The sequence below is a fragment of the Strix uralensis genome, chromosome 10, assembly GCF_047716275.1.
Source record: "Strix uralensis isolate ZFMK-TIS-50842 chromosome 10, bStrUra1, whole genome shotgun sequence".
Lineage (NCBI taxonomy): Eukaryota > Metazoa > Chordata > Aves > Strigiformes > Strigidae > Strix > Strix uralensis.
Genome location: NC_133981.1, coordinates 8,692,618 through 8,704,909, shown reverse-complemented (window position 1 = coordinate 8,704,909; position 12,292 = coordinate 8,692,618). Strand labels below are relative to the sequence as shown.

Sequence of the window (12,292 nt, the reverse complement as noted above, 5' to 3'; positions counted from 1 at the left end):
TGTGGCACACCTTCCCTCCAAGCAGGCTGCTGATGATAATGTATAAAAGTGTTGATGGATGACCAGATGGGAGCCTTTACAGCCTTCTCCTGTGGCAGTTAATGCACTCGCTGCCCAAGAGGCTGCTATGGAATATTTCAGATTCCATCTGGGACTATTTAACTGCATCTGTGTGCATTGCAATGAAACAACGGCTCATCCACCTATCTCGGCAAGCAGAAATGCTTTCAAGTCTTGGCATTTTGAGTGAAAAGAGAAACAATTATGTTTTCCAGAACTCACTGTTTCTACCACAACTTTTAACAGTACTTCTTGCATCCAGATTTCCCTTTTGTGTTTGGAGACATTGTGCACAATGAGTGATGAGCGATCCCCTGAGATGTACGAGAGAAAGCATCAATAACAAATGGCAACAGAATGTGAAAAACTAATTTGTTTTCAAGAGTGAGGTTGATGGCTCCCAAACAGAGATTTCAGGAGCCTTTCTGAAGCAGGGAGTGCATCATTCAGATGAGGAAATAGCGGGAAGTGGATCATTGAAGCTCTGAATTACTCTATTGTGCAAACTGGTGTCATTGTGAGCTTGTTAGTGGTTAAGAAACTAAGCCTGCCTGAGAGCCTGGATAGTCACACTTAACTGCAGATGCTTGATAGCACAGAAGCTCTGCCAAAAGCATTCATAAGTCCACATTTAGGACACCTTTTGATACTACACAATAATGAAAGAAGACCTTAAGGCTGCTTTATAATAAATGTAGCAGAAACTGGGACATCTGATTTCCTGGGATTCATCTTTTCATTTCATGACCAGTAAGAAAATTTTGCCCTGGTTGCCTCTTGAGCTGTATTGGGGGAAAGCAGCAGGAACATTTTTGCTGCTGTGGAAGAGCATCTTATATCAGGTTGCAACTCAGTCAGTCTGTCCAATGTAGATACTTCGGGAAGGGTCAGAAGATGAAAGCTGGGAGGAGGAGTCCATCAGGAAGAGAGATTAGAGGTCTCATTCCCCAGAGAGAAGAGCCAAAGCCAAATTCAAGTAATTATCATGACTTATCACTACTTTCTGACTTGTAACCTTCCCGGGTGGAGAAGGTGGGGGGCAGACATTCAGAAGCAGATGTGGCCATCTCTGAACATATGTTACTACTGCTCCGTGGTATGGCTCCCTAATGAAAAAGAATCTCACTTTTATGCACTGACTTCATTAGGTCCATATGGAGTTGTGTAGCTTTTTGGATATTAGCTGGACTTCTCATTTCAGCCTTCTTTCTGTACTCTCTACCTGCTGACAGCTTATCTCCTTCTTATCTATCTTCTGATACAGATAAACCACCTTTTAACTTCACAGCTTTCATCCCAGGAGGGTGCCTGTGTTGTATGTGTATCCAGCACATGCCTGTCTTGTCCTTGCACTGCCTGGGTGTGCAAGGCCACCGTTTGGAAGGCATTTCTCTTCTGACAGTTCATCAAGCCCTGAATGGCCAGCCGTGAAGGTCACTTCGGCACCTTTCATTTCTTCTAGATATGTAGCACTAGACACCTATGTGGAAATGCCTGAATCACTGCCCTGGAGTTTGTACTGTGACTCTGCCATCATTTGAGCTTCTTGCTTCCACAGCTTCAAGATAGCTGTTGGGTTTTCCGTATTTAGCTGGAAACAGCTCCAGGCCTATAAGGGGAATCCATGAAATTCCTTGAACCAGCTTTGCCTCTAGAGCAGCCTCTACACAAGAGGATAACAGCCACAGGAACAGGAAAGTGCTCCATTTCCTAGAGCTCTGTGGCTAGCAGAGCACAGGTCACCCAGACAGGTGGTCACCATGGCCAGGGTACCACACTGGAGAGGGTTTCTTCACTGCCAGCACCCACTGCTGAACCAAGACACCCGGCAAGAAAAAAAGCTGCTCTGCTGGTAGCTCTGACTGTAGAGTTAAGCCCTGGAAATATCAGTGCAGTGACAGAGAGGGGAACTCACTGCTGTCCCTCTCCAAATGGATGAGGGGGTTTAAGAGGAGGGATTGACCACCCTTGTCTTCACAGAGCAGACTGGACCAGGCCCTGCCTGGGACCCACAGCACGCTGGAGATGCCTTTGTCCTTTGCTAGGAGAGAGGCAGAGCCCAAACATCTCCAACTGTGAGGAAAGCTGAGATCCAGAAGGAAATAATCTGCCTGCAAAATATCCCGCTGAAACTAATTTCCTGAATGTTTACAGTGCAATCCCTGCTCCTTGCTACAGAGGCATCATAGACGGTAACAGATGGCAACAAGAAGTGTCTTACTTCAGAGCAAACTTGGCTAAAATTAATGCTTTTGCTTACAGTGAGTCATTAATTTCCTATTGGATTAAAAAAAGAAAAAAACTTGTAGCACTGCATTCCATAGAGAAGGTGCACCAAAAGCAAGCATGAGAAAGGGCACAGCAGCACTCTTGATGGATACAGGAAAAGATTGGGGAGAGGACATCCCGTTTAAAAACATGAATGAATCTTCTGTCAAAGCTCAGAGAAAATCTGATTGGAGTCCTGATCAGGGACAACACTCTCTCATAAGGTACATACAAACTTAATCAGAAAAAAATGACTGTCCAGTTCCTTTGATACGGATCATACAGTCAGCATATTTGTAATAAAGATGTACTCAAAACTTATTACCTTCCCTATGCCTTGTTCTTGACCTAAATGTAATAGCAATCCATCCTTAGGGTACACAGAATACATGAAAAAGTACAGCTTCCTTTTAAAACACCATTAGAATATTTTACTGTATGTGGACATACACTCTTGTTACTCCTAAATGCTATTCTATTGAGTACAGTTTATATTCACCGGCAAAGCTAAATCTCTAGGGAAGCTAGAGAGGGAATGCAATTTCTAGTAATAACAGCTCACAACAGTGAATACTATCCACTTATCCCCACAATTTCCAGCTATTTTGGACTCCTTTCTGAATTAACCTTTCATATCAAAAGGAGCAATTCTGCACACTAGAGACTCCGACACAATTTCATGCATAATTTATTCACTCAGTTCAACATTAAACGCAGAGTCCTTGACTTTGTCAAGGTGGATTCTGTTGGCAGACTTCACAAGCAGCAAAACAGGAGAAATGAGATCTGCAGCTCAACCTCTTCACCTATTCTGTCTGGTAAAAGGAGGGAAAAAAGAAAAAAGAAAACCCCGACATGCTTACACAATGCCCTGCAATCAGCAGAATCTGCTGCAAACATCGTGTTATTTTCTGTGTTGCATTTTCAATTTTAAAATGGAAGGATCAAAATCATGGAGGGGAATAATTTCCTGGTAGTTTGCATTCCCTCCGGACTCAATCCTGCATCCATTGTTCAACCAAAAGTCCACTGGGAATTAAAGGAAGCTCTTTGTGCAGGATCAGGCCTCTTGCTCACAGCTGATGCATGGCAAGGAACATTATTCAGGCTCAGCACAACAGAGTTTAGACCTAAGGAGCTTGTCAGGAAAGGTTTTTAAATGCTGGCCCAGTACATGTTGAAGAGGTAGCTAATTTCCACTGAAAGCACCTGTATCAGAGACTGAACCCAAGGAAAGGCTTCCCCTCAGTCCACATTTCAAAATATGTAAAAATTACTGAGGTGATTGGGCTCAGAGGTTTGTACCATGGTGTATGTGAGCTACATGCTTTGGTGGAGACCTAACCTAGCTTGGCAGTGTCTGTCCCTCACATGTGGGAAAGGTGGATTTTTTCCATCATGTCCTCAGGTACCAAATGAACCCCACTGTGTACCTGGCTCCTGTCTGGTATTTAGCATCCTTTGACAACTCAAAATCCCAGATGTTTTGCAGCTGGCTGTGATCTGGAACAAGAGATAGGGAAATTGGCCAACCCCACCAATGGGGGCTTCAGAAAGCCTGGTCAAGGTGCCACGATGGACTGATGTGCTGCCTTTGCACTTGCTCACAGCCCTGATGAGCCATGGTTGTAGGTGGAAGAGCCAGAGCCACGTGGGTGCTGCAAAGGCCTGGCTGTCTGAGGCACGCTGGCACAGATGTGTCGCATCCTTGTGGCAACTGCTGCAACATCTGTCATCTTTCCTTGTAAAGGGCATCGACAGCAGATGTGGATGCAGCACTGGACACATCCTGCAGCACTTGGATGGTACCCTCTACCTGAGGCTAGGATGGACTCAACTCTTGGGTGGGCTAGTTCTACACCAGAAGTGAGAGCACATCGTATACCTTCTGGCAGTTTGGACTTCTTGAATCATAACTTCATGCAGCAGAAAAGGCCTTCCCTGCCAGGTAGTGTTATTTGTCTATCATATGACATTTTTTTTGTTGAAAGAGCCAGTGCAGTGAGGCAAATCCTCTGCTCCCAGGAGCTTGCACTGCCCCAAAGTTTGAGGAGCAGCAGATAAGCAGAAATCCTGCCCTACTGCACTCAGCTTAGAAGAAAAATCCAGCCATAGTCACCACAGCAAGAAAGCTGCAGCAGACACCTCCAAAGAGCAAGTGGTGGCTAACCATGTCTGCCCTCTAATTTCTCTAGAGCGACAAGAATGAAACACAGGGCTGCAGACACCATAGACAATAAAGACAATTCTTGACAGAGCTTGTTCCAGCTCTCCTGAATCTCACCACGTTTTTCAGCAGGTGTTAGCCAGCTCTGCTCTAAACCAGCTTCTCTGCAGAAGGTGGGGGACAGGAACACTGTTGTTCTCCACCTTCCCCATGAAGCTGAGCTGGGAGAGCTCAGCTGTGCCATTCCCCGCCCATCTCCTGCCTGTGACTGCCTGGTCCTCCTGCCTCTCAGCAGGACTGCGTGGCAATGAAGGAAGCCTGCCTGGTCTCCAACCTAAATTGGTCTTCTCTAGGAGGGAAAATGCAGCATGCTGTCTGCAGCCTGAGCCTCTTCCACGCATCCAGGTGTGTTCCCACATGGCTGCCGCACTCCAGCCAGGCAAACCTCAATGAGCCCAAAATGCAAAGGCACCAGAGAGGCAACCAGATGCGTTGCTTCATCATTTACAGCCACTGTGGATTAAGACCTGTAGGACAATCCTGATTGTCCTGATACCAGTGACAAAGTATCTGCCAGGTTGAGCAACAAAAGTTCAGAGCCCAGTGCAGAAATCCTGCATAGAGAGGTGTCCCCATTGCTGCGATCTCTCCTGCCAAACAGGAACATCTCTGTTCCCATCAGCTCCAAGAGCTATTTGAAGCCCTGAGTACCTGCTGAACTGGGGTCAGGATGTGCCTTCCCGTTGCAATCGGAGGATATAAAATCAATTGCAACATTCTGTTTTAAGGATTTAATTTTCATGTCTTTGCTCCCTTCTTTAATCTCTACACAGCATGTACTCTGCCTGCCTCTAGATATTTTAATTCAGTCACAGTAAGTCAGTTGCACAGAATGGGCACTAGAGAGCAACAGCAATTCAATTAATTTCACACTCACTGCAGGAAACTGGGATTTTAAATGCTGCACGTTGCAGGTGATCTGTAACATTTCGTTTATTCATATACTTGGCAAAGCTCTTTGTCTCTTTCTTATCAAACTTGGAGGTCATGAAAGCCAGAGGTCAGAAAGCTCCTGGCCATTTCATTTTAGAAATAAATATGGTACCCGTTAATGCAAATAAAGTTACAGTCAAGCTCACAATGACACATCCAGATTGAAAATGGAATCAGATCAAATTGATTTGCATTAATAATAGAAAGGCTATATATTTAATGAACCTGGTATAGGCACCACCTGTTAGCATGCTGGACCTGCAACATCCTGGAGATCCATAAACTGGAATTAAACGTGAGACTCCTCTAGCTGCTGGCAGTCATAAGCTTTTCTCTTTCTTGGGACAAAGTCACTAGTCAGAATGAAACAAATATAGCTAACGCATTTGCTTGTCTAAAGCTTATCACATTGCTCTGGAAGTGAGAAACTTGAGGTCCAACTGCCTACAGTGTTTTCAGTGGTAGAAGACAGCAAGAGGTTGTGGTTGAAGTACAAACTTCTTCAAGACTTTCCCAGTTCTGAACAGTGGGAGCAAGCTGTCCTTCTCAAGAGCTGGCTCGGGAGGGCAGAGATATGCTCTTCCAGCTTGCTGTATTTGGAATTAGAGACCCTGAAACAAAGCCCACCCATGTCAAGTAAAACTCTGCCATTGAAGCCTATCGATCTACATTTAGAGCTTGTGAGTCCTCCGATCAAAAAGCTGCAGTATTTTAGTTAAAAAGGAAAAAAAACTTGTGTGACAGAGCTGTCCCATCACACATTGTCATGAATAAGAAATAACTCCAATGCAAGAGTGTGCTCACATATTTGCAAGCAAACTAGGGTCACTGTTCAGCATTTTGTGGGCGAGAAATACGATCTGCCCAAAACTCTTTAATCTGCTCTGCACAAGAGCTCCCAAACTCCCCTTCCAACGGACTTTACCTCCAAAGTGTCTGCCATTGGTCCCACTCGCATGCTTATCTTTTTACCATCTGAAGAATAATCAAATGCTTCTTGGCTGTTCACTCCGAGATAGGGTGCTTCTGCACATGCAAAGATTTTGCCATCATCTGGCAATTCTTCTGCAATAGCAAGGATACTGTAACCTTTAAGCTTGCCAATTAATAAAATCTTCCTGGCTCTGATCATATGAACAAACATTCTAAAAATTTGGCCTGTTGAAAGACAAGAATGAAAATTTAAAAATAAAACCATAGAAAAACCTGTACCCTGTTCACAATGAAAATTAGATGTAGCTTTTAAGTGATCATTAGGAAAAAAAATCTAGTCTTAAAACACTTTCAGATAAGGGTTTAACAACAGAATCTGACAAAATTTCATCTAAAATGCAGCTAAAAGACAACAGAATAAAGGGACTGGTTTTAAATGTAGAACCTTTATCATCAATGCTGCTATTGTTCAAGTGCTTGTTAAATAGTGCTTGAAATATTGCATATTTTAACATTCCCCCCATATGAAAATGGCTTTAAGATGTCTCCATATTCTTTCTGGAACCCGGTTAAAAAAAAATCACTACATTACCTTGCATTTGCTCTTAGAGTCATTATCCCTAGACAGCACCATCATTTAAGAAATTTATCATCAGTGGTGTCCTTCGAACAATGTATTAGTGTAATACATTATAAGAGTACTTCACTGTGATGATATATTACTCAAAAGATGGGAACATCTGGGAAGAATGAATCTGGGAATAGATTTAGTGTAATAGGCTTTATAAGGGGATACAAGCCTGGGTATTGCTGCTTGAAAAGGTACAGTGCTTGGCCACAGGCCACCTCTACAGCAAAAGCATGTAAACCCCTATCAGACACCACCAAAGCCAAGCCAACATGATTTTTCCCTTCCTTCCCCTTCCAGTGAGGACAAGGACCTCCTTGCTGCTCACTAAGGGATAGGGCTGGCACCATGAATTAAAGCCCTCACAAGCGTGTGTGTGGGCACAAGGACACGGCAGGTGAGGGCCAGGGAAAATTCATGAAAAAGGAAGATCAAAGCCTACAGAAAGTTCTTATTTTTCTGAGTAATTTTCCACATTTTCTGTACTTTTCCATGGCATTCATCTTTTCCCTGCTCAAGATGGAGTAGGGACACTTCAGTGATAACCTTTACACCAATCTGGTGTAATTTTATACTCTTGGATGACCAACTTGCCATTCAAAGAGTGAGAAGCGCGTTCTTCCTGCAGTCTAACTCTGGTTTCAGTTCCTTCAGCATCCCCTGGGCTGTGATCAGGTGAAGCTTTTCTGGAAAAAGAAATAAATTTCAACATTTTAATAACAATCAAATTCTGAGCATCCTGCATATAAAGCAGCAACCAAGAGGGAACTCCTAGAAAAGGTCCATATGTGCATGAGCGTGAAAAATTAGCCCAGAAAGCATTACAAATATCCCTAGATTACAGTCCTAAGGGGACCTGACTTGGCAATAGGCCCATCTTGGTGCTGGCAGCCACTCCAGCCATAGGGGCTTGGGTAGAAGGGGTTGTGGGACCAAAGGAAAGCGTTCCCCACTGTTCAACCCCAAATCTTTCCCATTTCCAGTTGGTCCCAGACAGGTGTCTATCTATGTAGATGAAAATCTAAAATTTTTTGTAAGACGGGAAAAAAATGGTTTTCCTCACAAAATGCTGAGAAAAGCAGGGTATCTCCAGATGCTATTTCACAGAAACCAGGCCTGTGACAACATCTCTGGATGAAGTGAGATGCTACCTATTACAAAGAGAAGGCAATAGATGACTGGAAGAAGCCCATAGCCTCCAGACAGATTATATTACCCTGTCTGAAGAAAGTAACCACCAGGAATGGCTGGTGATACTTCTGCGGGCCAGAATTTAGAGCCATTTCAGCTTTTCTCTTTTTTTTCCCAGCTCCCCCCCCTACTCGTCAGTAAAATGAGAAAGAATTCATAACCCGTGTCAGCCACACTCAGATAATCCAAGACTTAAAGAGTAGAACATTTCATATAACCTCTTTTCTGCCCCTCACAAATGCTTTAACAACTTTAATAAGATAATGTATAGCTATTATCGTACAGCAAGCGTAAGTCAAACAACTATCAGCTATTATTTCAGCAACAGAACAAACGCTCAGCGTTCCTGTAATCCACAGCCTGGAACAGTTTACACATTGTCAATTTTAGACAGAACTGGCTTTTTCCACATATCAAAATGTACACTGATAAATGGGAATTGTTTAGCAGACCCCACATGGCTGGGTAATATACTGTAGCTCAAAAAAGAATAATGAGGGTATCAGTTGGACTTCTGAATTAATGATACCTTAAATTAGTTTAATTAATTAGTTTAGTTACTAGAGTAATTTAGTTAGCAGATTAATTAATGTTTGTTAAGTGCTTGGAGATAAAAGCTGCATATAAAGGCTGTTATTATAGGGTGGATCCAGAGGTGCAGGTTTTCTTCATTCTTTATTTATCCCAGCACCAATTTGCTCCAGGGGCTGATTCTCTGAGCCTTTCAGCGGGCACTGTGTGGAGGCTGGCTTGCTGATTTTTCACAGGATATGGTCCAACTCAGACATTGCCATAGTCAATAGTCAATTGGTAGAATAACTTCCAAAACTTAGAGTTAGGACTTTTTGTTCTCACCTCCTCTCCTCAAGGCCATAGGCACACACAGACACACACACATCCATGCACACTTTGCTATATATTTGGGTGCAGTTAACTCTCGTTCTTCTTCCTTCCACTGCCCCCCACATTTATGGCATATTCTGAACAGAAATCTAAGAACATATTTGTACAATCACAGAAAAAAGCACAAGGATACAGAGGAGTATCCACACCTGTTTGAAGTTGCCATTGCATCCAGGTAAGGGTCGAGTCCAAGAGCAACATCAAGAGCTTTTTGTAAGTAATTCTTGAGCTGTTCAGGAACACGAGAGTCATTGAGGGCTATTTCTTTGGCTTTGAGAAGGTTCTCAGCAATGAGTCCGGCTGGGGTTTCTGAAATGGAAAACAAAAGGAAGAACAATGATTTTGTAACTGCTCAAATCAGCAGAAGAGAAATCTAGATTGCAAATAAGTGTTTTGTGGGGGTTTTTTTTCACACAAAATACAGGTTTTTTAAGGACTATGAAAACAATCATGGAAACCTTTCCAAACTGAAAAAATATACTTCTAATTCATTTTTGTCACATGCATTCTGCCTTTTTTCCCCTTACAGCTGATCTTTTTCTGAGAGGAAAAAGATAAAAATATTTCAAAAATGTGAATTTTCACTTTTGAAGGCCTGAGACAAATACTAAACACCAAACAACTGCATATGAAACCCACTCCTCTAGCTAGCTTTTTCCCTGGAGAAAACAGAGTGCTTCTCAAACCGCTCTTGCAAAACCAGGCAGTTCCTCTCAGGCCAGGCCAGGCAGGCACTGGGTCTAGCTTTGTAAAAAGGAGGATCTCCACTACCTGCGTGTCAATGGGGTGCACAGGTACCCATGACACATGTCTGTGCCATGGAGGCTGCTGCACACAGAGTCTGCAGAGCAAACCGTGATGCTCATGCCTAAAATACAATTACACTTGTCCTACTGCAGCCAGACTGACAAACACTGAAACAAAAAATTATTGTGCCAAATCCATGATGGCATAAAATCAAAGATACTCTTCAACTAATGATTTTAAGCAGGTAATGTAGCAATCACCCTGGCAGGAACGCAACCTCCTAACCCTTCTTCTGCCTTCAACCTGCCACAACAGCTTGCAGTGATGATGCACTATCCTGAACTTTCTGTTTCTCAGGTCACAAAAACTGACTATGCTTGAACCCATCAACACCACATGGCAAATCTCCCGGCATCTTTTCACAATCCAGACCCTGCCAAAAGCAGACTATTCAGGTAAAGAGAAACAGTTATGCACAATACAATAACATGTCAGTATTTCAAAGGCTGTGGAAACATCTCCAGGATCAAGATCACCCTGCCTTGGGGGCAAAAGGAATACTGCCCATGGCACTGTACTTGCCCTGAGACCCCAGAAAACCCATATGGCAGCAACGCAACCATGAACCTCAGTGAGCAATGGCCCCACAGAGTGAAACATGATTCAGAAAAACTTCCCCACTCCTAAAGTGTAGGAGCACGTGCTGGGTTATGAAAGCACAGGTGAGACCAGGTTTGAGAGACACAGGGCAGGTAGGCTGTGAGTAATCTGTGGAGCAGATTGCCCCTGGCACAATTTTATTCCTTATGATAGAAAAGCTGCAGACAACTAAGTGAAGCGGGTGAAAAGAGGACACATTTCCTCTGGAGAACTGGTCCGGACCAGTCCAGCAGCTGTGGGGCAAAGCCCTGTCCACTTGAACTGCTGTTGCTGCACACACCATGTCCCTATCCCAGGACAGGTTTCTGGTGGGCTCTTGGACACTGTAGAAGGCATCCAGCTGCTCCATGGCCTGAGGGCAGAGCTTCTAGGACGTCAGATTATCACCTCATATCGGTAACTCCCCCATAGCCCACTGTTGAGGAAGGCTGTATGAAGGCAAATGCAACAGCATATTTTAGGAATAGCTTTTAATCAGATCATTAAAGGATCAGACCACAAAGTGGAGGTCTGTTCTCCACATTTTTCCTATCTACTTAAAATGCCACCCTGGATATATTCCCCAAAGACTGGGTTTTATGGGTGTTCTAAACCAGCCTTGGTGGTGGCCTGGTGTCAGTTTCTAGCCAAGTGGTAGCATGACAGGAGGGTGTTTGTTTTTTTAATGTCTTCTCTGTCTGAGCATTTCAAGGGATAAATCTGAGATGGATACAGTGAGCAACTACATATCCTCAAAGCAGGATGAGAGAAGAGTCAAGTCTCCTCATTGTGGACGTGACCACTATGACTGTTTCTTTCCACAACCCCCCCAGCACAGCAATATGAATGGAGGTACAGCAGGTGATCCCATCTCCAAAAGAGCACCAGGGCTTCCAGTTGCCAGGGACCGCTCCTTCCCCTGGTACCAAGGGGCATTGTATGAATAAGCTCATGTCTTTGGGAACAGGGAAAGGTCTAAACCTGTTCAAAAGGTCTGTTTCTCAGAGCAGTGGTTCTCAGCTTTCTGTTGCTACTAAGATGACAACTCTGTTGGTTTTTGAGACATCTTTACCAACTTTCATTATTCAAATTACAAAAATATATGAAAGCAGACAAAGAGCATAAAATATATATGCATTTTGCACAGGAATTGCCAACCTGGACCAGACTTAGAGATCATCTAAACAGCACCATGCTCGTGGCAGTAGCTCAGCCTGACGCATGAGGAAGGCAGATTCAGGCTAGCTATAGCAGCCCCTGATTTACATCTCATGCCAATCTCTTGCCATCAGGGGTGGCTAGATCTCTTTCAGCAGTTTATAATTAATTGCAAGTGCAGAAATAACCACCCGCTTCCCAGACCATGTTAGTTTGTTGACCTCAGCCCAGCTACGCTTTGTGTGAAGACACATTGTCTTTTCACAGCATTTACACCACTGCATGAGTGAGCATCTCTGGGCTCCCGCTGTACAGCTACGGGAAGCTGGATGTTGGGATCTGCTCTGCCAAACACTCTGAGGCTCCTTGTTAATTTAGGGGAAAACACGTATTTATAATCCATGTTGGGTTTTAGTAATCATCATGCTACTCTTCCGGATGAATAACAGACAAGGATCCTCTGTGTCACTCAAGGGGGAGGAAAACACGATTTACGTCCAGCTGTTTTGTAACCTGTATTATAACACCAACTGCAAGCGCCAAGTGCTACCGGGGAGAGGGAGCACGCAGTGCATGCCAAGATCAACTCTATATCTAAGATTATA

At 43.7% G+C, this 12,292-nt stretch overlaps 1 protein-coding gene across 1 annotated transcript in view; it reads right to left on the bottom strand.

The window, feature by feature from the left end:
• The window catches only part of LOC141947543 (uncharacterized), a 31,362-nt gene extending 21,057 nt beyond the window's left edge, over nucleotides 1-10,305 (bottom strand). Inside the window, exons 1-4 of the mRNA XM_074878712.1 lie at nucleotides 10,263-10,305; nucleotides 9,293-9,491; nucleotides 7,602-7,735; nucleotides 6,414-6,646 (exon numbers count right to left, since the gene is read on the bottom strand). Coding sequence (XP_074734813.1) covers nucleotides 6,414-6,646; nucleotides 7,602-7,735; nucleotides 9,293-9,491; nucleotides 10,263-10,305 — 609 coding nt within the window. The remainder of the gene's footprint in view (nucleotides 1-6,413; nucleotides 6,647-7,601; nucleotides 7,736-9,292; nucleotides 9,492-10,262) is intronic.
• Between the last annotated feature and the right edge of the window lie 1,987 nt (nucleotides 10,306-12,292).